The sequence below is a fragment of the Phaenicophaeus curvirostris genome, chromosome 13, assembly GCF_032191515.1.
Source record: "Phaenicophaeus curvirostris isolate KB17595 chromosome 13, BPBGC_Pcur_1.0, whole genome shotgun sequence".
Classification (NCBI taxonomy): Eukaryota; Metazoa; Chordata; class Aves; order Cuculiformes; family Cuculidae; genus Phaenicophaeus; species Phaenicophaeus curvirostris.
The window spans coordinates 17,220,810-17,246,782 of record NC_091404.1 but is presented as its reverse complement, the minus strand read 5'-3'; the positions used below and the strand labels follow the sequence as shown (position 1 = coordinate 17,246,782).

General features: G+C 36.5%; 1 protein-coding gene across 1 annotated transcript in view; it reads left to right on the top strand.

The window, feature by feature from the left end:
• PCDH11X (protocadherin 11 X-linked) overlaps window positions 1–5,605 on the top strand; it is a 444,083-nt gene extending 438,478 nt beyond the window's left edge. Inside the window, exon 7 of the mRNA XM_069868038.1 lies at window positions 926–5,605. Coding sequence (XP_069724139.1) covers window positions 926–1,317 — 392 coding nt within the window. The 3' untranslated portion in view covers window positions 1,318–5,605. The remainder of the gene's footprint in view (window positions 1–925) is intronic.
• The last annotated feature ends 20,368 nt before the right edge of the window (window positions 5,606–25,973 follow it).

The following is a 25,973-nucleotide window of genomic DNA, read 5'->3' as shown; positions in this document are numbered from 1 at the left end:
TGTTTAAGCCATGTACACAGCAAAAGAAAATAAAATTAACACATAACATGAAAACTATTTCAAGGAATGATTTGTAGAATTTTAATTCTTCTAGTTTGGATTTACACATGCTAAAGGTGTAGTTTAAATGAAACTGATCAAGATTGTTTATGTATTGCAAATCACTTCTTTCAAATTTAGTAGTATACTTTGCCTTTGAACAAATTATAATTTCTGTAATCTTCAAGGGCAAAAACCTTGCATCTACTGAAGAAATCTGTTTCGATTACTAGTAAACTACAAAAGTTACAGCTTGTTTTGCTATTACCCTTTGATTTTTCAAGGTTTCAAGTATTGAACGGTTGGAGAAATCAATTCTTTTTAAAACAGCTTTTACACTGTCGTTTATTCTTGAAGCTCTTGAGTGCATCTTCGAAGCTAATATACCATCTTTGGCTATGCGTCCAAATTAATTTTGTTTTACCCTAAGCAAAGAAAAGAATCCAAAAATCCAGTCTTAAGAAAACATTAGAAAAATCCTAATTTTAGAAAATTTTTTCAAGTAGTTGTGTGGGAATATACAGAGTTCTGGTATTGGATTGTTATAATATAATATAATATTGTTATAATATTGTTATTGCTTTTGGCTTTCTAATAATTATAATTTCAAAAACTGAAAAGGTCATTGTAAGTAGAAACTATAAGGGCCTTAGTTACATACTTGGTATCATGTGTTCTTTACATATTAACTTTTGTCCAACGATAGCCAGTGTGGACCCCAAAACTGCAAACATCTAAACCTTCACCGAAGTTTTACACCTGAAGTTATTTTCTTTCCAAACTGTGGCCATTATCATAAAACTGAGATTGCTTTGTAAACCTTGGTTCCCTGTGCACGTCAGTCTTTGGACCTCTGATAACGTCTTGTCTTTTTCCATCCTCCCAGCTATCGAAGTAAATCTCCAGAAAGCCCTGGCTGAAGCCTCTGAAACCTGCACACAGGAGTGTCTCATCCTGGGCCATTCTGACAACTGCTGGATGCCACCGTCGTTGACACAGTATCAGCAGTCCAACACCCCTTTGCCATCGTTTGGGTTCCAGCAAGGCTGGGGCCGAGGAGCCAGACCTGAGGGACGACACACGCTTGGGAGGCCCCTTCCAAAGGACGACACTGACAAGGGCCAGGGTGGCCCCAGGCCCCAGTTCTACAACACCTGCGAAAGACATTGTGCCAGCGAAGATCCCGTCAAAGTCATTCCTCTGGCAAACTTCGCTGCGTCCCACCCGCCACCGGGGTCTGGGAGTAGCACTACGTTTATACATGAGCACCAGCTATAAATGCGTATCTGACAAATCCATTATTTCAGGCTTTAAGGGTGACTGTACATGGTCACAGCCTAACACTGTTCTTAGCGCGTAAACAAACTTGTTAAGCTTGTGAATATTTATGTATATAGAATCCTAAATTTGAAATTGAAAAGCTGAATCCTTAGGACTTAAGTTAAAAGAAATTTACCATAGTTCTTGGTAAAATCCACAAAATGGAGAAGAAAACCCGCAACGCGGAAACAATCAGAAGAAAAACACAAAGTCCTGTTCATTTTCTTATATGGGCCATATAGTGCAAATATCTGCCAGCAGTCCTTCCTCCCTGTAGAAAGTGATTTCTTAGTACAGTTTGGGGAATATTACAGTCTAAATATACTCAAATTTTTCTTTGTTGTTACAATTTGCAGCATATTCATGATTTCATCTGCCATTGTCTTAGCAATTGAGATCAAGTGGGCAACTTCTCATTGATTACCTTAAAATAATAGAATGAATAAGACCCTAAAATCCATTCTTAAGAAGGATGGTATAGCTTTCCACCAAAATTTATCTTCTATGTAATTAAAAAGGAAAATTTACTTAAAGACATGAAAACTGCTTTTGATTTTAATTTTTATTGGCTCAATCTACAGATGTTTGTTCTTTGAAAGAATACAATATGTGAAATAGAAAGCTCTTAACTAGGCTTTTCTGTGTGAATCAAACAACATGACAATGATAGGGCATGCAAGATCAAAACTGAAAAAGAATTATAAGTATTTTTTTTTCATTTCTAAGATTTTCCTTTCTATGATAATGCAAGCAACAATAAGGTATATATTGTACTTTTCAAGCCATAAGTCTGCTTCTAATTTTTTCAATTTTATTGGTTTTTTTCATCTTGCAGAGCTTGCTTTGGCTACTGTTCCTGTTAGCTGAAAATTACACGGGCACTGCTGAAAACAGTAGGAAAATGGGGTAGTTTTTTTGGCTGATGTGATGTTGTGGCTGCAAGCTACTGGTGTTTAAAAGAATATTACCATGATGTATACGGCTTTTTTGTTTTACAGCTATGTTCACCTGTTGAAAGTATTCATAAAAGGTTAGCTATAATATTAGTTACTTCTCCACAAATCTATTATATGTGGGAGTACTCTTCATTGTGGCTTAGTTTATTAGAGAGTGACTGACAGTTCTTAGCAAAGAAAGAACCACCTAGGTAATGAAAGCTGGATAAATGTAATAATAAACACAACCAAATCACATTATTTGATAAAGTCTTAAGATGATTCTTTTTAAAGACGAGGGATTCTTTTCAGTGTTCTGTGTACTGGAGAGTATATAAGTAGTGGCAGGAAAAGCGCTGGTAAATTCTATAGTGGATGAAAAAGGAGATTCCTTTCTCATATTTTGTTTCTAGTTTTAGCCATTTCATCACTTACAGTATGTACAAAGCAAGATTTTTTTTTTCCTTTAAAAGACTGCATAACTTTGTTTAGTTTTATGACTACATGAAGTATGACAATTGAAGTTGTATGGAGGGAGAAAAAAAACAGTTTGTGAATATTTCCTATGGATAGAATTCTGTGTAGGCTTCATATTGTAACTTAAATCTGTAATTTATAAACAAAACTGTGTGTAAAAATGCTGTAATATTAGCTGCTTGTAAAATCTACAGAAGTTCAAGTTGTTGAGGGTTTCCAATGAATGCTAAAAGAGCTTCTCTTATGTGCCCAGCAGGTATAAGTAGCTTTATATATCGCTGTCCCCACTGTAAATCTATTCAGATCACATTTAGATTTTATGTGCAAAATAAAAGAAGCTTCACTTTTAACCTACTGATAGGTTTTAATTAATGAACATCAGATTATCTAATGATGTACTACTTTTTTTCTTTTATTTTTTAATGTAGTTTTAAGTAACGTTTAGAAAAGATGTGGCACACTGGCTTCCAGTTGCATGTAAATCCTGGAAAAAAAAATAATCCTTTGGATACTGACACACAATAGATGATACAACTGATTGCCAATTCCAGGACAATTAAAAATTTGACAAATTAATTCATACCTACTATATACAAAGCCCTTGGTTGTTTGCTTTGGAGAGATCACAATGAGAAAATTTGGCAGTCCTTTTCAGGGATATGCAAAAAAAGCTTATCTGTAGTTTACATAGATTTACCAAACATATTAATTGTGCAAATTTAGAATAATCCTGACAGCTAATGCTTCCTATTGTAAGCAGAGGGCTTTAGTTTTTATTACAGAGGGCTGCCATACCAAATGTTTACAGAATTGGCAGCTGCACTGGAAAACTTTCATTTCTTTTGCCTGTAACATTTCCTTTTTTGGCTGAAATTTGTAACTGAAATTTCAAGGCAAAGAATTCATTTTTTACATTTTAGGGTTTTCATAGGAAAATGTGAAATAACCAGAATTAGTGTTTTTTCCTAGGCAGGGAAAAAAAAAAACACAACAAGCTTTGCATTCCAATGTTTAAAGGCTTGTGGGTTTTTTTTCCTCTGTAAGCAATTAACCACCGCCCTTTCTTTTGAGAAAAAACCAACCCCAACAAAACACCAAAGCCAGACAACAACAAGAAGTTGCTTAAACAAAAAGCATTGTAAAGGTGAACCTGATGACAGGAAGTATTAATGAAATTGTGTTGTGATATTCTAAAATCCTGTCAACAAGATACAGAAGAATTAATTGTAAATACACATTAAATGGTTGTAACAGGAGTTAATGGTTCCCTCATTTTTACATCTTACATACCTAATATACAAAACTGTGCATTTGAGGCAATATTTTTCTGAGCGGTATGTCAGTATCCAGAGGAATATAGTTTTTAGAGAATCTTTAAACAACTTGCCATATATGTATAAATAATTTATCTAGTACATAGACTGTCTATTTTTGTGTATTTTTTTTTTTAGTCATTTAACTTATTTTATCTTACTTGTGTGAATTTGTGGAGAAAACAATCCTATATACAATATACAGTAAAATGGTAGTTACATGATTAGATTTGTTTCGTACAGTGTAACAATAAAGGAAAACCTTTGCCTTCAAAGTAATGTGTCACACAGTCTAGCCTAGATTATTACCCCACCCCACGCCAAACTCTTGTTGCAATTACGTTGACGTTATGGGTAGTGGTGGCAGAAAGATAATTCTTCCCATATTGTAAAGCAGTCAATTATAAAAAAGAACTTTAAAAAATAGAACTGAAGTCAAACTGTTTGAAATAAAATATGCTGTTTCTTTGTTTTCATCAACTACGCTGTATTTTGAAGTGTGACTTAATTCTAAAGAAAGAATAATTAGGCATGTCTGCTTGGCCAGACAGAGACTGCTGAGCACCTGCTCTCTGTGGGCTGTGAGCTGGCCGGATGCAGGTCATTTACCTAATTGTCATGGCAATGAGCCCATGCTAATAGGACGTGAGCGCTTATGAATGTTAGCATGACAGCTAACTTGACAGAACATTAGTTATGTGGTTCTGAATCCAGCCAGTTCTTTTTGCTTAGCGTAGGGCTAGATGAGAGCAGCCGTTTTGTATCAGACAACTGTGACCCTGGGGTGTATAGATCTGCTTGGGTTTTTATGTAAGAGAAGTGCAAGCTTGCTCTGTTGTATTCTGAGCAAGCCACAAGCCGGGGTGGAGCCCCCTCAGCCCTGAGCTACCACTATTAACCTGCTTCCAGCGTGGTCAAGCCAAAGACAGTACACCTAAATAATTCCTAGTCAGTAGTGGTTGATTAGCTCAAGGTTGTTTGATTCAAGTTTGAGTTTTTAAAGCTTGAAAATTTACGCTTGACTTTATTTGTTAGTTGAGGTTATGCTTTTTTGCAGCTTTAATACCAATCCTTAATAAGTGATTATCAGTTAAACGATTGCACTGCGGTTTACCACTGTTATTTACCTGGATAAATAAAAAGGAAGGAATTGGTTTATGCAGACACAAAGTAAAGTTGAAGGCAAAGATTTTATTTGGTATACGTAGGAAAAAATGTGTATAACTTATGTTATCCCTAGTGAAGAAAGAGATTGATGATTTCTTGTAAATATTTGAGTTTGTATTTCTGGGAAATCTCCCTGCTTTATGGCATACTACAGGATCTGAGAGTGAGCAGTGTATGTCTGTGTATTGAAACAGCCCTAACCACACTTTTCAAATCATGCAGTTGGACATCATATACTACAGTCCAGCAGCATTTAAAGTCCAGTATATTTGCAGTAGTTCTATTTCAGGTTTCTGTACAGCATGTTGTCTTGTTAATTACAATGCTTATTAATAAACTAGATCCACAAATGCAGTTTTCACCTTTGCACTGTTTTCTCTGTGTTTCTGAAATATAAGGGTTTTTAAAGTATTCCTCCAGCTACATTTCTCTCCCATATCTGGATTTCCAAAACTCATTTCTTTGTGAAGCCCCAACCAAACTATAAGAAAGTCAAGAAAATTTAACTTCAGTTGCAGTTGCTTCGTGCAACCAAATAGCAGGCTTTTGATTAACAGTAGAAATATTCACACACAACATGTACATCAATCCAGCTTTACATTATCAGGGATATCTTCCATTTCTGTGTAACTTCTATTCATATCAAGCTCCCTCTTTCTACTATACCTCTTTTACACTTATAGAAAATCATTATAAGCTGGAGGCAGGAGTGTTTATGGGTTTTGTTTTGCTAGAAAATAAGCTATTTCTAATTGAAAGAACATGGTTAATAAGTTGTTGAGCTAAAGGGATTATCCTCTCACCACAAATGTGGTATAATGAAATAACCAACAAACAAGGAACTAATGAAACAACATCTTATGCATTTTTCCATATTAAAGTCTGTATTTAAAAAACAACCCTTTTCATAGTTGTCCTGACACTAAGGCAGTACTATCTTGTTCTTTAATGCAGTTATGGCTGTGCAAGCTTGGCTTTATTGTCTTCAGGTGTGGCATTAGGACTGAGCTGTAGTTTGACTGAACAGCAGCTAGCCAGCTCCTCCTTAGAAGTGCTATGTATCCAGCAGAAGAAGAAGAAGGAAATGAGCAAAATAGTGCTTTCTACAGCAAATAGAAGAAAGCTCTCCTCCCATGTGTGGTGATGGAAGTCGTGTTTTAAGAAGGTACACATGGACTCCACTTGCAAATAACAAGTATTTTTCCAAGAGGTAATCTTTTTGTCCTGGTCCTTGCATTCATTATCCCATGTGAGAACATTATATCTGTTAACTATAATGAGATTAATGATATATTTCCATTTTTATATTGATTATTTTAGTGATTTAGAGGTCTTCTGATGGTGCTAATTCAATGGTTAAACTAAAGCTCTGATAGTAAATGCATTTATGATCCGAAAGCTGTGTCTTCCTATTTAATTCAAGGCAATTCAAAGCAGGAACTTAAATCTCTAGGTCCATGCTTTCTTGATAACTTTTAACTAGGATTGATGCTACCTCTTGTTAGACTTTTTCTGCACTGGGATTAAGAAGTCTATATTTATAAAAGGAAAGCTAGTACGTACACCTGTCAAAGAGACAGATAAATGAAGTGCCTGGGAGCACTGTACTAGATTTCAACCCATAGCTTTAAACCAACAGCTGTGATGTGTTCTAGACCAGATGAGTCGGATGTGCAAAGAAAAAGACATTTTCTAAGGCACCAAAATGAAGTTATTCATTGCTACTGCAGCTGTTATGCATGTAGTAAAAGAGTTGATTAACATAATGAGATTAAACTAAGAGAAATTTCTTTTAACCTGTACTTAGCTTGAGTTGTTGTTCAGTTATCAGAGATGATAAAAGACTGTACCCAAAAGATTGTCTAAACTTTCCAAATGTTAACTGTTCTATAAAAGATGTATTTATGCTTCTCTGCTGCATAGATCAAGTTTAGATTTACAGGTGTATTGAACTACAATAAGTTGTTGTATAGTTCTCAGGAGACTAATAGAACTGAGGAAAGTTAAAACCAGGCTGAGAGATGAAGAAATTATAGGTGGGGGGGGGCAGGCAGTGGGAAAGGTGAATACTTCGAATGCTTTAGGAAAAATACTTGAAAGATACAGGCAAGAAAGTAAAATGAGCAACTTATTCAGGTAACAGATGTACTAAGATACACTGGGTTGTCAGCAGACTTGTGCTGTAATGCTGATTTTATTAGTTAACATTCTGTAGATATGTAACATTTTTGTTTTGTGTAAAAATATCTGTTAAGCCCAACATAATCAAGGTCTGTAACAGTAAAGACATACCTGGAATATTTTTAGGCCTATTTAGAAAGGCACTAGTACCAAGTAGGCCTACAGGCTAATTTTTAGTAAATATAAAAGGACTCTGGCAGGAGCTAACACTGTTAAGTGATTCTAACTGGCAAGAGCCGAAGGGATTATGATGGTTTAAAAACTAAAGTTCAATGAGAAAATAAAGATGCGTTATCAGTCTACATATAGATACACACACTCTCAATTTAATTCTTTTGTTGTTTTCAAACTCTGTGTATGTATGAAAGACAAGTGTCATACCTCAGCATCCTATTAATTACTATATATAAGCTAAAAATATTCATTATAGTATGTAAACGTGCACAAAGTCAGAGCAGCCTATCTTGGCAGATGCAAGTTGTTGTTTATTTGTTTTAATTGCAATGGAGACATTTAGAACTGCGCCTGCTTGTAGCAGCAAGTATAATGCAAGATCTTGACATCTGAAAAGATTAGACTGTCTAAGCTGACTGGCTCATAAAAATGATCCTGAGGAAACTGGAAAAGAAAACAAGCCTCTGAAATTCTAAACAAGTATTTTAAATGCAGAAAAATAATCTGCAGGGTTATATTTGTAGCTTATGCACTGCAAATAACGTGCTGCACAGCCATATCCACATAAAAGTAAAATTTTCACAGTGAAGCATGGTAAGAAAGCCTTTTGTTAGCTAAATTTATTCTCTTGCAATGATTGCACACTATCAATCTACTTGAATTTTTAAATGCTTTTATTAGATTTCAGCGTATTGATTCATATATTTATTTTTGTCAGCATAATACTACTGAACATTAAAGAAAAGATCAAAATTTCTGACCTGAAAGTCTTTACTTCAGTCTACAAAATGTAGTTATTGAAGCCTATTGCTGCTTTGGAAATGCCTGTCTGAAATTCTCTTAAAATATGCTACCAAAATAATCAGAAAGACCAAGAAAACACTAATATTAAAGATTTATGCCATAAAATTTGAGTGAATTTACATATAAATGTTTCATAGGATATATGAAAAGTAATGAAAATTCAGGAATGTTAATGCTTTCTCTACTCAGAACATCTGATGTAATATGAGTCCCTGAATCTAATTATAGTGAAAGTAAATCTAGCTACTAGGCTGAATAGAAACAAATTTATAAATACATACATATTTGCCTGTTACATATTGGTTAAAGAAAATTATTCCTATGTACTTCTAATGAGACATAATAGCCAAGGACAGATATATCACCCTTAATTCTAGTGAGGTGTTTGTACAAAGTTAATTGTCTAAAGTATCTCTAAGTTGAGTATTGGGAAAAAGGTACCTGCTGGGGTGATTCCTTCAGTTCTAGAATTTCAGGATCTGTACATGCCCAAATGATGATGGAGGAAAGATGGGAATTTAAGACTACAAGTCTGTCTTTTACATAGCTAAAATCAAATTAATCCACACCCCAGTATTTACATAAAAGATTATGTTCTAAACATGACAACTACTGTGATTGATGGATATCAAATAAAACAAGTCCTACCCCTCTTCTCCCACCAAGGATGACTACTAACCTCTTCAGAATGGTTTGCCTGCCAGGATGCACCTGGCTTTGTTTTGTCTTTCCTGCCAGCTTCCAGTCAGAGCAGTATAGAGACACCGACATTTGATGTATGCAAAAGAACAAAGAAGAGGTTTTGAGTTAAAGCCAAATTGGCAAATATTTTTGTCTCCTGTGACAAGTTTTGCTTAACTAGCACAAGAGCAGCCGTACAGAGAAGTGTGCTGCTACAGCGTAAAGCGGAATCTATTTAAGAAGGTAAGTACAGTTGCTGGGTTTCCTCTTCCCTTTCTTCACTCCCTTGCTAAGTGCCGCGTTGGCACATCACTTTCTTTTCTGTGACAAGTCTTTCAGAAAGCTAACAGGGAGCCAACTGTGCTTAGGCACGTGCACCTGTACCATAGAGGAACCGAATGAAAACATTGAATAATGTTTCTCTTTGTCTAGGAGAAACGTCACGCACAAAAAAAAAAAAAATTCTACAAGAAATGTTGCCATAACGCGGAGACCATGGTAAATAGTCATGTCTCTTCATGAAAAAAAGAAAGCTCTTCTGAACTAGGAAGGAATGTCTTGTTTTTATGACTTTACCTATTTGCTAAGTGCTTACATCTGAACAACCTGTGACTGCAACAAACGAAGAAAACCATTATGTCAATGAACTTGCTTTCCCTCATCTTCAGTTTAAGAGCTGATTGCCTGAGGGAAGGTCATGTGCAGGGAAATAGCACTTCAGTGAGAAGGTCATAGTAGACTGACATAGTTAATACTGCCAGATCTCCTTTACTTGAAAGCCTCTTGGAATGCTATCATCCACGTCATACAGTCCCATAAATCTGACGGTGCCATTTCTAACAGGGAAAGTACTAAAAATCTGTTTTAGCATCTCCTTCTATATACATTTCAAACTCCTCCTCGCTTAAGTTTCACAAGTTTACTCCAGCCTGCACCATTAGTTTTAACAATTTATTAATAGTTATTAATTGATTACTTGCTTTAGTAGCGTTCTGCATGTCAATTCTTTGATGATAAATGCCCTGAGATTTAAGTTTAACTTGAGAAGTGTGCATAGGCAGTAAAAGTGTGGATGTTGTTATGAAGGAAATTATTAATAAGGATTGCATTTCTTTGGTTCTTAATTCAGCAGGACTTAAATATGAACAATAATGTAAATATATACTGTGTATTTTTTTAAATATTTCTCTCCGTCTTCCCCTCAACTTTAGTCTTTATATCAAAAATCTTTTCAACTAGTCAAAAATATTCCTCTTACTGTGAGTTATTCACCTCTTTCTCAAATTTTTCCCAAATCCTTATAACTTAGGGGCCCAGTCATAGTTACCTTCACAGAACAGGTATGGCATAAAAATATAATAATAATGAATATAAATTCAAAGAAGTTCTGCTTGTGATTGCAGTGCAGAAAGTTCATATCCAGAGTACAAAAATTATTCTTTTATATAGCTAAATTACAATTCTTAACTTGAAGTGCAGTGACATGATAAAGTTCCATATTCATATTACATTTCACACAGACTTTATAAGCTTGATTTGCTGTTTTCTTAAATGGAGTTTATGGCAGCTGTAGTAACTAAAAGGCTTACAGGTTTTTCTGCAGAAAGTGGTATTCATTTTTGCACAGCTTATGAACACTAATTTGAACAGCCATAGTTTGTGACTATCGATTCTGAAACTGATAGTTTGCATAAAGGGTTTAAAAAGTAGTTATCAGTTGAGTGGTGACCTTCTAGAGAGGCTTTAGCTGTTCAGCATAAGTCTAAGAAGTCTGACAGAAGTAGGTTGTAACAGTATTGCTCAATAAAAAAGCTGAATTAATCAAGGTTACTGTAACTTTATTTATTAAAAAAATGGGAACCATGTATTTATTATAATGTATATTATATGAAGTATTAGAATCACTTTTTTGTCCTAAAAAGTGTTATAGTAGCATTATTACTATGAAAAAATTATGTATATTGAAGCAACTATGACAAAAATGAATTGGTCAAATCAGTGAATATTACACCATATCCCTCTATCCTTAATTAGCACAATTAAGAAAAAACAGAGAAAAAGAAAAGGCCTGGGTAATATCTTTAGTTACTGCGGCAGCTTGTTCCTTTCTGGCCTTTCCATACAACTACCCCAATTTCAGCAAAAAAATAGATTTTAGCAGAAATGAAAACAAATTTATGTCTCAATTTCTGTTTAAGGGAGCTTGCATTCTTGAGTAAGTTGAGTGTGATGCTAGAAATGAAGCTGGCAAAAGTAATTGAGCCTTGTTAATATTAATATAATTATCAACAAGTGAAATGAAGAGAAAAAAGTTATCAAAACTGTGTTCAAGGAAGGCAGTCAATATGGAAATTGTCAAGAAAGGACAGTCTGCTTTCTAAAGCTGTCATGAAGTTTTAGGAGTTGAATTCCACAAGGGAATGAAATTAGCATTAAAATTTATGTTAACATAGTAACTTCTACAGTCAGCTTCTTACACTGCAGATATTCCCCTTTGGGTTCTCTGTCTACAAAACTTTGTCCTTAAAGAGATGTAAATATTCTACTGTTAAGTTTTAACCTTGTTCTTGTCACACCGTCGCATCTTAGGCTAGCATGAAAATCTTATTTTCTGAAAAATTAAGCACACATTAAGGTTTTACTCACAAGGGATAGCAACATTTTAATTAGTTGCAATTAACTTACCTACATACTTACCTGCTTATCTCTCTTAGGAGGATGTACAGGGAGACAGCAATGACGGTCAATAAGGGATTAGGCAAATTCATGGACTGCAGATCTGTAAGTAGATACTAAAAGGGCTGGACAGGGGTACAGCTTCTAACATTGGTAACACAAAAACTGTGACTACTGGAGGATTGTCTGGGGCCTGGACAGCAGAAAATAGACTCTTTTCATTTGCTCCTTCTAAGCAGCATGCCCAGCTGTCCCTGTCACAGCCAGAACACAGAGCTGGACACAGTTCTGGTCTCACTGCATAGGGCATTTCTGATGTGCCTGTGCAGTCTGTCAAGGACATCTGGACAAACAACAGTGGTCACAGCTCACTGAGATTAATCATGTCTCTCAGGAGCCACTTCTTTAGTATGATTGCAGAAATAGCCCCTCTTCAGAAGAGTTTCTGCGTAAGCAAATGTTTTTTAAAACTTTTCCTCTTATTAGGATGCAAGCTTTAAAGTCCTCAGTCTTTGTAGCTGTGATTTATTTTTCATTTGCCATAACTAATATTACTACTGGTAATTTTCTTTGGCCTTTTCCCACTGCAATTTTGAAACAGTACTTGATAGTCCAGGGAACTTCTATGTACAACTTCATAAAAGTACTCAAAGCTGTTCTCCAAACGCATACTCGTCACAGTGAAGGCATGGAATACAACTGCCTTTCTTTCATTTATTGTACAGAAAGCAGTGCTGTAATCCTCTGGCATTGCATGATCTGTTCAACTGAGGTTACTCACCCTTTTGCATTATCGAGACTGTATTTTTCCTACCCAAGAAATAGCAGTTATACTAGACTATTTTCAAAATGACAGCTTAAGTGGCTCCATGGTTCCTTACTGTCTGTTCAGAAGTCTTGACTCCCTGCATATTTTTTTTTGCTTTCTTTAAAAAGCAGCTTGTGAGAAAAGTAATACATTATTAATGCTACATGTCATAAAATAAAATAAATACTCACTTTTTGAAGAACCTGATCCACTAATCAAGAGTAAATGAATGCATCTGAATTATTCAAAGAACCTCAAATAGTGCAACTTGTACTCGAATATTGTGAGTAGAATATTTGCAATGTAACAAAAAGAATCTCTAGTCATATTAACTACTCCATTTTCATAATAGGAAATGGGATTTTTTATTATTATTATTATTTTTATTCAGTGTAAATCTTTTACCCACCCAAGGGCAAAATCAGATCAGGTTTCTGCACTTTGTTAGCTTTAACCAGCCTTCTAAAGTTATGTGTATGTTCGTAAGACCACTTGTTACAGCAGGTGCCCCATGCTTCAAATGAAGCAAGTAAAACTCTTTCTGTTCAATAGAACTATGTCTCCGTTAATGGAAAGCTGCAGCTTGGTGGTCATGGAACAGCTGTGCAAAGAACGTGAACAAAGCTACCATTGGTTGTGAGAAGGTGAGCTTTGCTGAGTCGATGGCATTTTGAACCAGGGAGTGACAGCATCAAGGACAAGACAGGGATGAGGAGATGTTAGGCATTTAACTAATATTCCAGCAGCCAGAGTTTGTTCCTCCCTATTGCAATCCATTTATGTGAATGAACGTTCTGGCTCTGCTTCGCGTACTGTTCACTGCACCACCCTCTTTTTCACAGTGTGGTATTTAAAGTGTATTCCCCCAAAATATTTGCATTCCGCAGTTAGAGCTTTCTTGGGGGGTGAGGGGAACAAACCTGCACCACATTTCTAAACACATCTGTAAATTCTTGTTCTTGCAAATAGAAGCATCCTAAATCCGGTTCAGGAGTATGTTGTGTTCAGATTACTGATTCACTTAGATGCTTCTGTTGAATAGGTAGATTCTGTATTCAAACAGACCTGCCCAGGAACTATTTGGATGTCAAATTGGGAAAAGTAATGACACTTGTCAGAAAGCAGTAAAGCAACAAATTGCTATTGGAGAATGGAGTTCCTCATTCTGTTCCTTGCTCTTTCTCTGATCCAGTCTTTAATTCTTGAGATAATCAATTCTTCCTTCTTGATTTCAGTTTGCCCACTCACACATGCGTGGTTCCCTAATATTTCACAATTAATGATGTTTTCTCAGTAGGGAGACAGGGCAGGAAGGGAGTAAGAAGTCTTCAGGAAGACAGACATATTATCTCTTAACATCTGAAAAGTAGTAACATGTTGCTTCACTCACAGTGACTGGCTTCTTGTCATTGGGGATAATAAGATAAAGAGCTGCTAGAATAATTTTAAACAGTCTTTAAGATATGAGAATTTTGTTGATGTAAACCTGAAAGCCAGTACTGAAGGAACATATTTTAGGAGTTCTAATATGAATTTAACCTGTGTGTTGCAGTATAAATCATATAGCTTTTTTTTTTTTTAAACTAAATCAACAGCCTGGAAGTAGTACACTTCTGACCAGGATCTGAAAATGCAGCTTCTATTTGGGAACCTGAGATTTGGCAGAAATACCTTGACCCATAATCCTATTGCCAGGGATATCAAATTAATACTCAAATCAAGGAGCAAGTTTGGGACCTCAAACCTGATCCAATTCCTATTAAAAGCAATGGATTGTTTTCACTGAATTCAGCGGCCATCTGTTCAAACCAAATGTGTTTTTATTTTGAGACAAATAGAGTAAAGAGCAAGAGAATTTTTTCATCTAAAGTAGTGTATTCCCTAGAGGAAAACCACAAGCTGGAGCTGTGGGATTTACGAACCCCTTTTGTTTAGTCCTGAAGGAACAAAATGTCTCCAAATGCCTATATTCCCATTAGCTTTATGTGCTGTGTCTCTAGAATAAAGATATTTTATCTGGTTGTGTTTCAAAACCATTGGAAAATCTGCAGTAATCTTGAAAGAAAGCAACCTCTGCGTGGAGAATATGCAAATTTCCTTTAAAACCTAACATTAATCTGGAAACATGAAATTAAGTACTTGTTGAGCTCTTTCTAGATGATTTAACTGATGTAAGAAGGATTCACTTAAGTATTAGTATGTTTTTTTCTACACAACTTTGAGCATGTTTACATAGATTTCATTAAAAATTCTTTTCAGTGAATGGTGTTATACCGTATATCCACATATACATGCGCACAAGTACTTTTTCATTACAGTGGGAGCAGGTCAAAGCAGAGTCAGAGAAAATGTATTTGTCACATCTCCTATTCAATCTCATCTGTTTTTCCATCTACATGTATTCATCATCAATCTAGTAAAACATGCTGAAATGCACTGGAAGGGCAACCTCAATAAAGTCAGTAGATTTATGTGTTAGCAAGACTAGATTTTAACAGCAGCATTACTTTCCATTTCAAGCCTGTGATAAAACTTTTGCTGCAGTTTCAGAGAGCTATCTGACAAAATATTTCCTCGTTTCAAATGTGGCAGGAGAATGAATGATTGACTCGGTAGAATGCAACAGGTAAAAGCTTAGGAAAAGTCTTTATCCAGATTATTTTTTTTAATATATCTTGGAGTGAAATATAGATCAACCCATTTAAATACTGAGTCCATATCCATACTCTTTGCTGGAAGCTGGAATTCCCAATAGCTGAGATATCAGGACCAAAACCTGGTGAAGGAGACCAAAATATGTTCATCGGCTATTGTGGAACCTTTAATTGTGTACTTAATGAATAAGGCTTCTTTGACAGCAGTGAAAAATGAATCCTTTTTTAAATTTTTTTTTTTTTTTATTTTAAGGAGACCTTATATATCTCTTAGTACCTGTCAGAAAGATAATGCATTTAGTATTAATTAGTAAGAGCTTTTTTTATATTAATATTTACTTTGAAGACTAGTCCTCTTTCTTCTTGTCTTCAGCATTTTGAGTATGGTTGTTGCTTTTCCATTAGTACCCTACACACAACCTTTTTCCTTTCAGAATAATCAGGGCTTATGCTGAACATTAAAATAAACGATTTCTTTATTTGCAATGTATTTTTATACATGAATACATCTGCACAGAGACTTATGAGTGTACTAAGTCTTTTAAAGTGGCATGCTCTGATTTTGAGATAGATATTTAGCAAATGTTTATCTAGTGTAGGTGGAGGCTGAGCTTGGGAGCTATACAGGAGGAACTCTGTGTGGATGAGGGAACGGCTTCCTGGCAGAGGATGATTTTCCAGGATCAGCTTGGTGTGTCCTGATTATATAGAAGTTTTGGGAGGGACTCGAAACCTAATAGAAATAATTTGTAGAAAATGGTTTCTTTTTAACTGTGATATAGAGAACACAAAACATTGAAAGTGTTGGGGAAAAATATCTCTGTTTCCTCTCTTACCAGTCAGTCATAAAGTATAATTGGCCCAGCTGCAGCTCATGGCATGAATCATTGGGATTACATTATCCTGTCTGCACTCATTTCTTTTCTGCTATATCTCACAAATCTGAGATGGGCAGCTATTTTTAATACTGAAAGCTCTCATACGTCTGGTCCAACATGAACTAATACTGTCCTCTATCTTATTCAACATCTGTCAGATCAGCAGCGGGTAACAAGAGATGTTCCAGACTCAAAAGCCAATGACACTTGACGATACAGCTCATCTATCAGGAACAAACACAGCCATGACCAGGTCCTTGAGTGACCAGAGTGTATGCACAAATGAGAAGAGGTTGTCTGGGGACTTTCAGACAAACTAATACTCGTACTTTTCCTCCTGGCAAACCTAGCTGCAGCAGAGGTTTGTATAGCTAAGCCTGAATCTCTAAGCCTACACCTACCCTGCAGTCACAGTTTCATTGGATTCTGTCACTCCGTAATGGCATGTATAAAGTGGCAATAAACTCAAAGGTGGAGTGATTAGAAGTATATTAGAAACCGATGAGTGGTGGCTGACAGGTGAAGAGGAATTAATTACTTATGAAAGAACTAGAACAAAACCAGCAGGAGTTCAAAGTGTGCAAAACCAGGTGGTTCACCAGGTTGTTGCAGTTCACGTCTGGCATTCTTGGTCACAGGATACTGTCACTGCTTAGAGTGTAATGGGTTCAAGAGGAGATGCAGCAAATCCTGAGAGAAATCCCCGTGTTTTTTATTAAATGTATAGCAACAATGTCAGCTTAGGAAATGCTGAAGCTACAAATGATTGGATCCTGAGAGAGTAGCAGGAGGAAGTACTGTACGTGCTTTATCATTTCCTTATCATTTCATGAAGGTACACCTCCTCTAGGCTAGTCAAACTCTTGGCTTGAACCCACTACAGCCTTTCTTATGCTACTTATTCACAGTTATCCAGTTAGGTTATTAAGTTTAGGTATGGACTGCCAACTAACACGATTTGTTTAATCTATGTGTGTGCACTGGTATAAATTAGAATGATTTAAGTTGGTTAGAAAGGACCTTTGGGGACCATCTGGTCCATCCCACTGTCTAAGGCAGAGCTAAGGTTAGATCAGGCTGCTTGGGGCTTGCCTGTCTTAGCCCCAGTTCCAGCACATGATCAAAGCCCCCCATGATTTTTTTTTCAGTTATACCTGCTTAGAATTTATTTTTTACTTTACTTTACTTAGAATTAATTTATTTACTTGTTTGCTTCTGGCTCTGTGTTTGCACTGGATTTTGTTTTTTCTGAGTGCTGGGCTTCCCCTTTTGATTGCTTCTGGGAGCTTCTAGAAACCTCTGTGGGCTGTGATTGGCAGGTTCATGGTTGTTGTCTGGCTCCTGATTGGCTGGTTCTTGAATAAAAGAGGCTTGCAGGATCAGTTGTTGGGTTGATGTTTGCCTGTGGTGGGTTGCTTGTGTAGCTGGTGAGTGGCTGCCCACCTGGCACGGCTCTGGAAACTGTCCTAGAAGGTGCATGAGTGCTCCACACTGGTGGTGCGAAGCTGCAGGCTCAGTTCCCAGGGCCATCAGTCTCCATCCTGTTTGGGATGGCAGGTGGGGACTGACAACTCTTCCAGGGCACTTGAGCTGAGTTTCCTTCAACTGGTTGCATGTTCTGGCCCAATGCATGAGAGCGCAGAAGAGTTTTCCAGGTACCAAGTTTACTTATAATAACATAGTAGATAAGAAACTTTGGGAAAATATTTCTTTTACTGATTTTCTTTTTTTTTTTGCTGTTGTTTATTTTTTTTTCCTGTTCCTTATAAGCTGTCCTTCTACTAAAAGCCTTTTTAAATGTCCAGCCTATGGAAACAGAAGGATCTCCCTGAAGGCCTGACACTTAATACTGTCTATGGACTGTTTTTTGGCTATTGTGGCCTCTGTCTTTAGAAGGGTCAGAGAAATCAGTTTGTTCAGACTTAGGAAGAGAAGACAAAGGGGTGACTTTACTGCTGCCTATGGTACCTGGTGTGAGGGAAGGGGAAGCAGAGCTGGGCTTTATTTTGGGAATGACCCCTGGTCAGGATGAGTCACGAAGGTTGAAACAAGGGGTAGCCTAGTTAGATACAAGCAATCCTTTTTTTACTATATGAGTAGCCAGACCCTAGAACAAAGGATCACGTGGGTCATGTAATCTGTCCGTTGAGACACTTAAAACTCAGCTGGGCAACTCTGAGCAACCTGATCTGCTTAGCTGTGATGTGAGCTAGATGGCTGGTTTAGATGAGCTCCAGAGCTCACATCCAACTTAAATTATTCAATGATTCTATGAATCCTATTGGTAAGCCTTTAATACATCTCTTCATTACTACACATGCAGTAGATTTGAATAAAAGTATTCACAGAAGTAGTCTATGTGAAATTTGAATATCCTGCTTAACATTGCCTTCTTTCAATTTTTTTTTTTTTCCTGGCTGTGGTTCCCCTTATTGAAAGGAAATTTGGAAATACTGTCTTGCAAGAGTTTCTGAATAACATTCCTGGCAGGAAAAAGAAAAAACAAACAACAAACCTCAGACCCCCAAACCAAATTTCTTTTGAAATTTTAAGTTTATCAATGGCTTTTTATAATTTACTTTTTGCTATCTTCATGATCAATATTCAGATTTTAACATTTACATTGTGAATGGAAGGATTGAATGAGGGGAGACTTTACTGGTGTTTGAGGTCAGCAATGAGTGAAAGAATAATTTGTAGAAGTACTAGAAGTATGGCCCAAAATTATTAAGGAATTTCTCCGAGATTAATTTCATCCAATATCTATCTGAGAAAAGATCCTGAAATTGTGTAAATAGTAGTCTTGCACAACCAGCTACCCACTCGCCATGCAGGTGTTGCTAAAAGCACGTAGGGCGCTTTTACTGATTCATTAAAATTCTCCAGCTTTTCTGCAGAGGGATTGTTACTGAAAGAAAATAGAGGTTGCCATTATGACATGTCTTTTGCATTAGTCCTTGCAATCAGGCTCTGTATTATGCAGCATCTCTGCTAACGTGGGGCGTCCTTTTCATTTGTTCCTAAATGTGTTTGTGTTGGTGTCAGGTCTAAGGCTCTTTTTAGGATTCCCATTACAGATTAGTGTGAAAAGCAGTGTGAATAGGTAGGGAGAGATGCCTTCAGGCATGTGCTCTGCCAGCCTGATTCCCAGTCTTCCAGGGTAGGTAATTAGATAACCAAGAGAAGCAGCAACCAGAAGAGGGTGCAGAAGTCATTGCAGAAGTCAATATGAAAAACTCTCAGGTTGTCCTTGGGTATTTATCCCTGGCGATAAGGAGTGTTTCTAGGCCCCCCCCTTTAAGGACTAATCAATTCCAGGACCATCTCACAAGCTCTATTTTGCTGCAACATAAGACTGACTGTTCAGAATTGTGTCCAAAGTTCATATAGCCCAGGATTCCATCTCTCAGAGAGGCTGTAAATGGATGTTGAAGAAGAGAAAGATAGGTTCCTCTAATAGCAGAGTTTGACACTTAATACTTTCCCTGGTTTCAACTATTTTTGTCAGCTACTTACTAAACCCAGTGCAGTTTCTGGGTAGCTAGTAATGCATAATTAATACAATTTTTTTTAGTTCCATGAGCTCATTCAGACTCTTCCTGAACCCATGTAAATTTTTGTCATCAATGATGTTCTTTGGCAAGGAGTTCCACATCCTAATGATGTTATTGTATTTATAGTGGATTAATATAGGTTGGAACCTGCATCCTGGTAGTTTATTTGATGCTTTTTAGTTGTGTGAGGGGCTGGAAACTGATCTGGAGCCATTTCCTCCTTGCCACTGATAGTTATAGATTTCAGTTGTATCTGAAGGATAGAAAGGAGTCTTCATTTCATCTTTTCTCACATGGAAGCTTTTTCATCAAGCTTTGATCATGCTTGCTGTCCTCTAAACCTTTTCAAGGTCTAGGATGTTCTTTGAGGTGAGAGGATCAGAAGTGGATGAAATATGCAAGATATCAATGAATCATGTATTATTTCTGGTTGCTTGCTTGTGGTACTTTATCTTGTTTTCTTATACAATGATTAACATTAGCTTTGTCTTTGAGGCTGCTACTGAGCTGGTATTTTCATGCAACTATTTATAATTGCCAATGTTTTGGTCCTGAATGATAACTGTCACCTTAGAGGCTATTCTATATATGAAGGTGGGATTGCTCTGCTCGCCCAACATACCTCACTTCATGTTTTTCATTGAGTTTTGTCTGGTTTTAGTGCCTAGCTGCTCTAACTTAAATTCCTTCTGCAGTTCTTTACAGCTGCTCTTTGTCCTTATCCCTTTGAATGACTCGGCATTGTTGAACTTGTATCACCTAACTACCTAGCTGCTCAATCCCTTTTCCATCTTGTGAATGTTCAACAGTCACAGTACACATCCCTGTAGAATGCCATTAGTGACCTCCCTTCTTCATGAGGGCAGATCATTTATTCTTACGTTTTGTTTCCTATCTTTTAAGCCATCATTTATCCATGACATTCCCTCTTATGCCATAGCTTCTTAGCTTCTTTCAAAGCCTTGATGGAGAAATTTGTTGAAAGCCTTTTAGAAATACATGTAGACTTCTATCAACTGGATCACTTTAACTGCACAGAGGTGACCTTTTTCGAGAATTCTTTCAGGTTTGTAAGAGGCCATTTCCTTTAACAGAAGGCAGGCTGACTCTCTTGAAGTATATTATTTTTGTCAAGATATCCATTAATTTTTTTCCTTACAGTTTCTGTAGATGTCAGATTTCCAGACATGTTATTTCACACATCTCTCTTGGCTCCCTTCTAAAATTTGGTGCCATATTTTCCCCTCCCTAATGCCCAGATGCCAAGGTCATTTTAAGTGAATGGTTATATGCTGCTGTGAGTAATTTTTCTGTTTGACTTCCTTTAGAAGTCTTAGATGAATATAATTTTATATTTTTGATTTGATATTGTTTGTAATGTAAAAATGTCCTGGAATTTCTTCAATAATCCCTTCAGTTTCAGACATCCTTTGAGTTCTCCACAGAGAAGGATTCTGCATTAAGAATCTCCACTCTTTCTGCTCCACAGAACACATGGAAATAATTTGGGTTTTCTGAAATAATTTTAGCTTCTCTAAGTGCTTCTCTTGGAGTATACGTGTTGACCTTAAAAGATTTTCTGCTGTTGATATATATGAAGAAAAGATTAAGTTTGATTCATTTTGCTTCTTGATTTCTTCTTTGGTTGACTTGCTCTGTTTGTACATTTAATGTACTGAAGTTTATTATAACTTCTTTTTTAATGGGATGCCTTATTGTGTCCAAAAAACTGTAGGGAGTGCTGACATTTTGAAGGTCTTTAACTAAACGGAAACATGTTTCATTATAATAAGATATGTTTATTTCCTCTCCCCTAGATAAATTGATTCTTTTTGAAGGTAATTTTTTTCAAAATTCTTTTTTTTATATATATAAAATAGTCAGTACAATGTCAAGCACATAAATGTGTATGTGCATTTCTTTGCTGAATAGGAAAGCATTTAATTAGAGGCTTAAACATTCTACTGAATCAGAGCTTGATAACTCTAAACTCCTAATAGTCTAAGTGGTATCTAATGTCTCAAAGATGAAGAATAAAATTTACCCCTAAGCACCTTGAAGGTTCTAGTTGAAGCTAGTTGAAGAGATCAAAGCTCTACTTAACTACTTTCATTGGTTTTCTTTGTCCTTTTCCTTTAGTTAATGCTTAAATAGTTAGACATACTTCTTTTAACATTACAATGTAGCATACATTAAAACAAATTTACCCAGAAACCTATTTTTCTTCCATTTCTAGTGAGTTATCAATCATGGGATTTGAAATGGTTATCATGTGCTTCTGTTTGTTATTGTTCATTAATTGTAAAACTACTGTTCAGGTAGAGATTTATCAGGTAAACGAGGTGTCTCTAGTTTCCATTTTGGATGACTTGTTTTAGATTTGCAGTAGCTTGTCTAGATCTCAAGTCTTTCTTTTAAATTAGCTTCCCTAGGGTTCTGAGGTTTTATCAGATAGTAGAATAGTAAACAGTTGTTCAGACTTCAAGCCCTAATGTTTCTGATTAAAGCCACAAAAGATTTGCTTCCCTATTAGAAGCATCAGTTGAAGCGAAAATGTCAATTCAGGATTTTCTTCATAAAGAAATTCTTCTTTGGAGAAAGAAAAAACAAGCCCCTGTATTTATTCAGCTTGTTTTCTTTAAAGATTAAATGAACTTGGAATATAAACTGCTTACCTCACAGCTATTTACTTGGTTTTCTACTTACCATAATTTACCAAGGCCTTGTTAAAATATAGTCCACATCTCTAGTCAGACTATCTCCGAAACAGTTGTTCAGACAAACAGTGTTATGGGGTTTTGGTTAACAGTAAGCTCTGCATCTCAAGTCTTCCTACCTAGGCAGAAATAATAGCTTAATGTTTACAGCTCTGACATGAGATATGGTAGCTACAGCACAAGTTTAGGCAAATGTAGTTAGAAATGCCTTCTTGATAGCAAGAGGTGTCCCTCAGGGAGGGATACATATATTAATGTTGTATAAATACATATTACCTTTGATTCTACAGCATGAAAGTAAAAGCCATCCAATATGCTGATATGGGCCATCAAAAGATGAATTTAGCATCACCTAAGATGAAAGATTCTGAAGTAAGATTATGGGTAGACTAAGTAATGGTAAAATTCTATAGAATGCAGGTGGTTATCTTTGATCTAACTGCTTGGTTAAGTTTGGGCTTTGAAAACGAAAGGTGTACATTGAGTTTATTACTAGTGTTTAGAGTGATGTTTACAGCAGGCAAAAATTTGCTTGATCATGAATGTACAATTTATACAATAAAGTGAAGGATTTGGTAGCATGTATGAAAAGTACCTCATAGGTGGTGATTATTGGTGGAGTCTATATGGTCTGAGTTTGTAAGACTATGGAGGTTGGGCAGTGATTGCATTATAGCTCTTCTTTGTCACTGAGACTAAAGGTGGGGTTAGGTTTTATTGTTGGAATTAATGGTTGACATTTAACATTATTTTGGCTTATCACTTGGATGTAGTTAAATCCAAGGTCAGGGTAGGTAAGGATTAATTATTGAAATAAATGTTATTTACTAGTAAGGTCGGTTCTTGATCTCTTCATAGCTTATTTGTTCAAAACTCTGATACATGGTTTCTTTTTAATTTTAGTCACAGTCCTAATGCCTGTAGACAGGCTTCGTTTCATAGATAGATCTTCAAGGCCCCAGAGGACCAGGATTGGCTTCAAATTGGTAGGAATCATTCAACATTCTTGAACTTTTCTAAATGTCACTTTACCTTTGTGTTTTGTACGTGTACAAACATATACGTGCCAGTCTTTCTTCCAAATAAATAATTGCACTCAGTGGCTTATCACATATAACATCCTTGAGCCTGTCAAAATTTTCAGCATTGTCCCATTGCCAGTTCATTTCCCCCATCCCAGACTATGTGTTCATTTCTCATATAACACTGATCAAAACAGTTGGAGAGTTTGGCCTGCATACTAGGCTTTGGCAACCTCGTTTAAATGCTAAATTCGATTTTCTTTTCCAAATTAGAGGTTATGTGTTCTTGTTGTCTCCTGACTCCTGCTGGGTTTCCTTCTCAAGAAGCAAGATGCTACTGATTTCTTCCTTAATGCAGAGGTAGATAGTGCCAATAGCACTCCTCCAGTAGATTTGGAATAGGGTGGAAGCCAAAAACCAGGAGAAGCTGGCTCTCACAAATTTGTTCAGCGTGCCATGGCTCTTGGCTCCCTGTTCTGTGGTGGTTTTACTACAGGCTGCAATAGAGATGAATAGACTGCCTCCCACACCATAGATTAACCTCCTTCACCATAACCTGGGCAGTGGTCACTTTAAAAAACAGTACTTTGCTTTAAAAGCATTTCACTAATGTGTTTAATTCCTTTTCATCTTGAATTCAGTCTATGCGTTAGTTCTACTTGGTTGTTTAGTTACTTGCTCACTCCAGAGTCAGCGTCATTTGAGATGCAGACAAAGATAAATAAACAAAAAATTCTTGATTTACCTTTTGAAGTAAAAATAAGTCAGATTTGTAAATTTAGGTTTCTATTTACACCCACCAGTATTTGTGTTTCATCAAGTGTTTTCCATCAAATAGAAGGCATTGTTTGACATATCCAAGGTTTAATACTTCTAGAAGGGGGTTACTAACTCTCATTTGTAGAGATATTCTTCTACATAATGAATAAGGAATATCCAAGGCAATAAAATTAAAGAGAAAAAATTGGTAAGAAATCAATGACAAGTCAATGACAGCTGAATGGAAATCATATAAATGTGACTGGTGCTAAGAGCCATCTGTGAAAGCCTCAACTAGAGAATTAATCTGAACTTCCTGAACTCTTCATTTTTATTTCTGCTCTTCTTCATATGTATTTTATTCCTGTCAGGAAAGACTTTGCTCTTCCAACAGTTTTACAGATGATGTTAAGAACTGCAGTAAACTAGCAGACGTGTACAGTAACTTTCCTGCAGTCTTTTAAAAAACATTGATGGTGCCATCTGGAGTCCTGGGAAGATTAAACAATTTGGTTTTTAAAATGTGTTTGATTGCATGTTTAAAGTGTTTTCTTATACATAATGTATTATCATCATAATATTAAATCTAGCTTTATCAAACAGCAGACAGAATAGTTCACAAAAGTTTTAATTTATTGATTACTGTAAGATATGGGAGTAGAGTTTTGTAAATGTGCTTTGGAATACACAAGCATTGTGCTGCATGACGCTTGCAGTTTAGTGCATCACATTACAATGTCTTTAGTGACTCGAGCCTGATATTTCACCGTGACAGCAATTGCAGTCATCTTCTCTAAAATGATTCTGTGGCTCTGCTTTTGTGTGTACCACTTCCTGATGCACAAAACAATAGGCTATAAGATATTAAATAAGCCTCAGCATAGCATGAAGAATGTTGAAATGGGGAAATTTAGTGATATGGCTGTACTCATATAACTCTCAGCATAAACGCATTGTTTCAGGATTTACAGAATTGATTAGAGTGTTATTTGTGTCTCCTTGTAAGTGGTTGAACTCTAGCAAAACCACTGAAAATAGGGAAAAAAAAGGAAAGAAAAGTTTTTTAAAAAAACATTAAATTGCAAAGACAGACCTGTACTAACATAGAGAGTGGAAGGGCATGCACAAAGGGCACTGAAGCTCAGCCAGCTTGACTGGGGAACGATGGTATCCACCTGGCAGAGTGCCATGGCCTCTCTAAGCTCTGTGCCCACCACAACTGATGCAGCTTCCCAGACTGAGCTCCAGTGGGAATATGCTGCCACCCAGGCTTCAGGCTGCAAGGTTAGTTCTGCTCTGATGCCAATACTGGACGGCAGCTGTGAGCACCCCTGTGCCAGGTGTGCCCAGGTAGAGGACCTCCTCTGCACTGACAGAGCTCTGGCAGCAGGTGAGTAGGTTGAGGAGTATCCGAAATAGCACTTGGACATATCAGCTCAGCCCTGACAGGGACGCACTAAGTCTGAGTACAAATTTACAGCAGCATCAAAATAACTGATAAACCTTTCCTCTCTGAGGAATTCAGCGAAGATCATCAGTCAGGGAAGGACTTTCTCCACTCTTGAGGATATTGTGTCATGTTATCCCTGCGAAGGAAAGGTGTGTATTGCAGTAGATTAGTGATGCATAATGAGTTTAAAATACTTTCTCTTACTGGTAGAAGTAACAGTATCTGCATTTTATTTTTCTCGCATTAACCTGTGCACCCAATCCCTGTAGTTAAAAATATACACAGAAACTATGTTAGTACTTGCAGAAATCGGACTGGTACAAAATCCATCTGCAAAACTGTATTTTTGTATACATACATATGT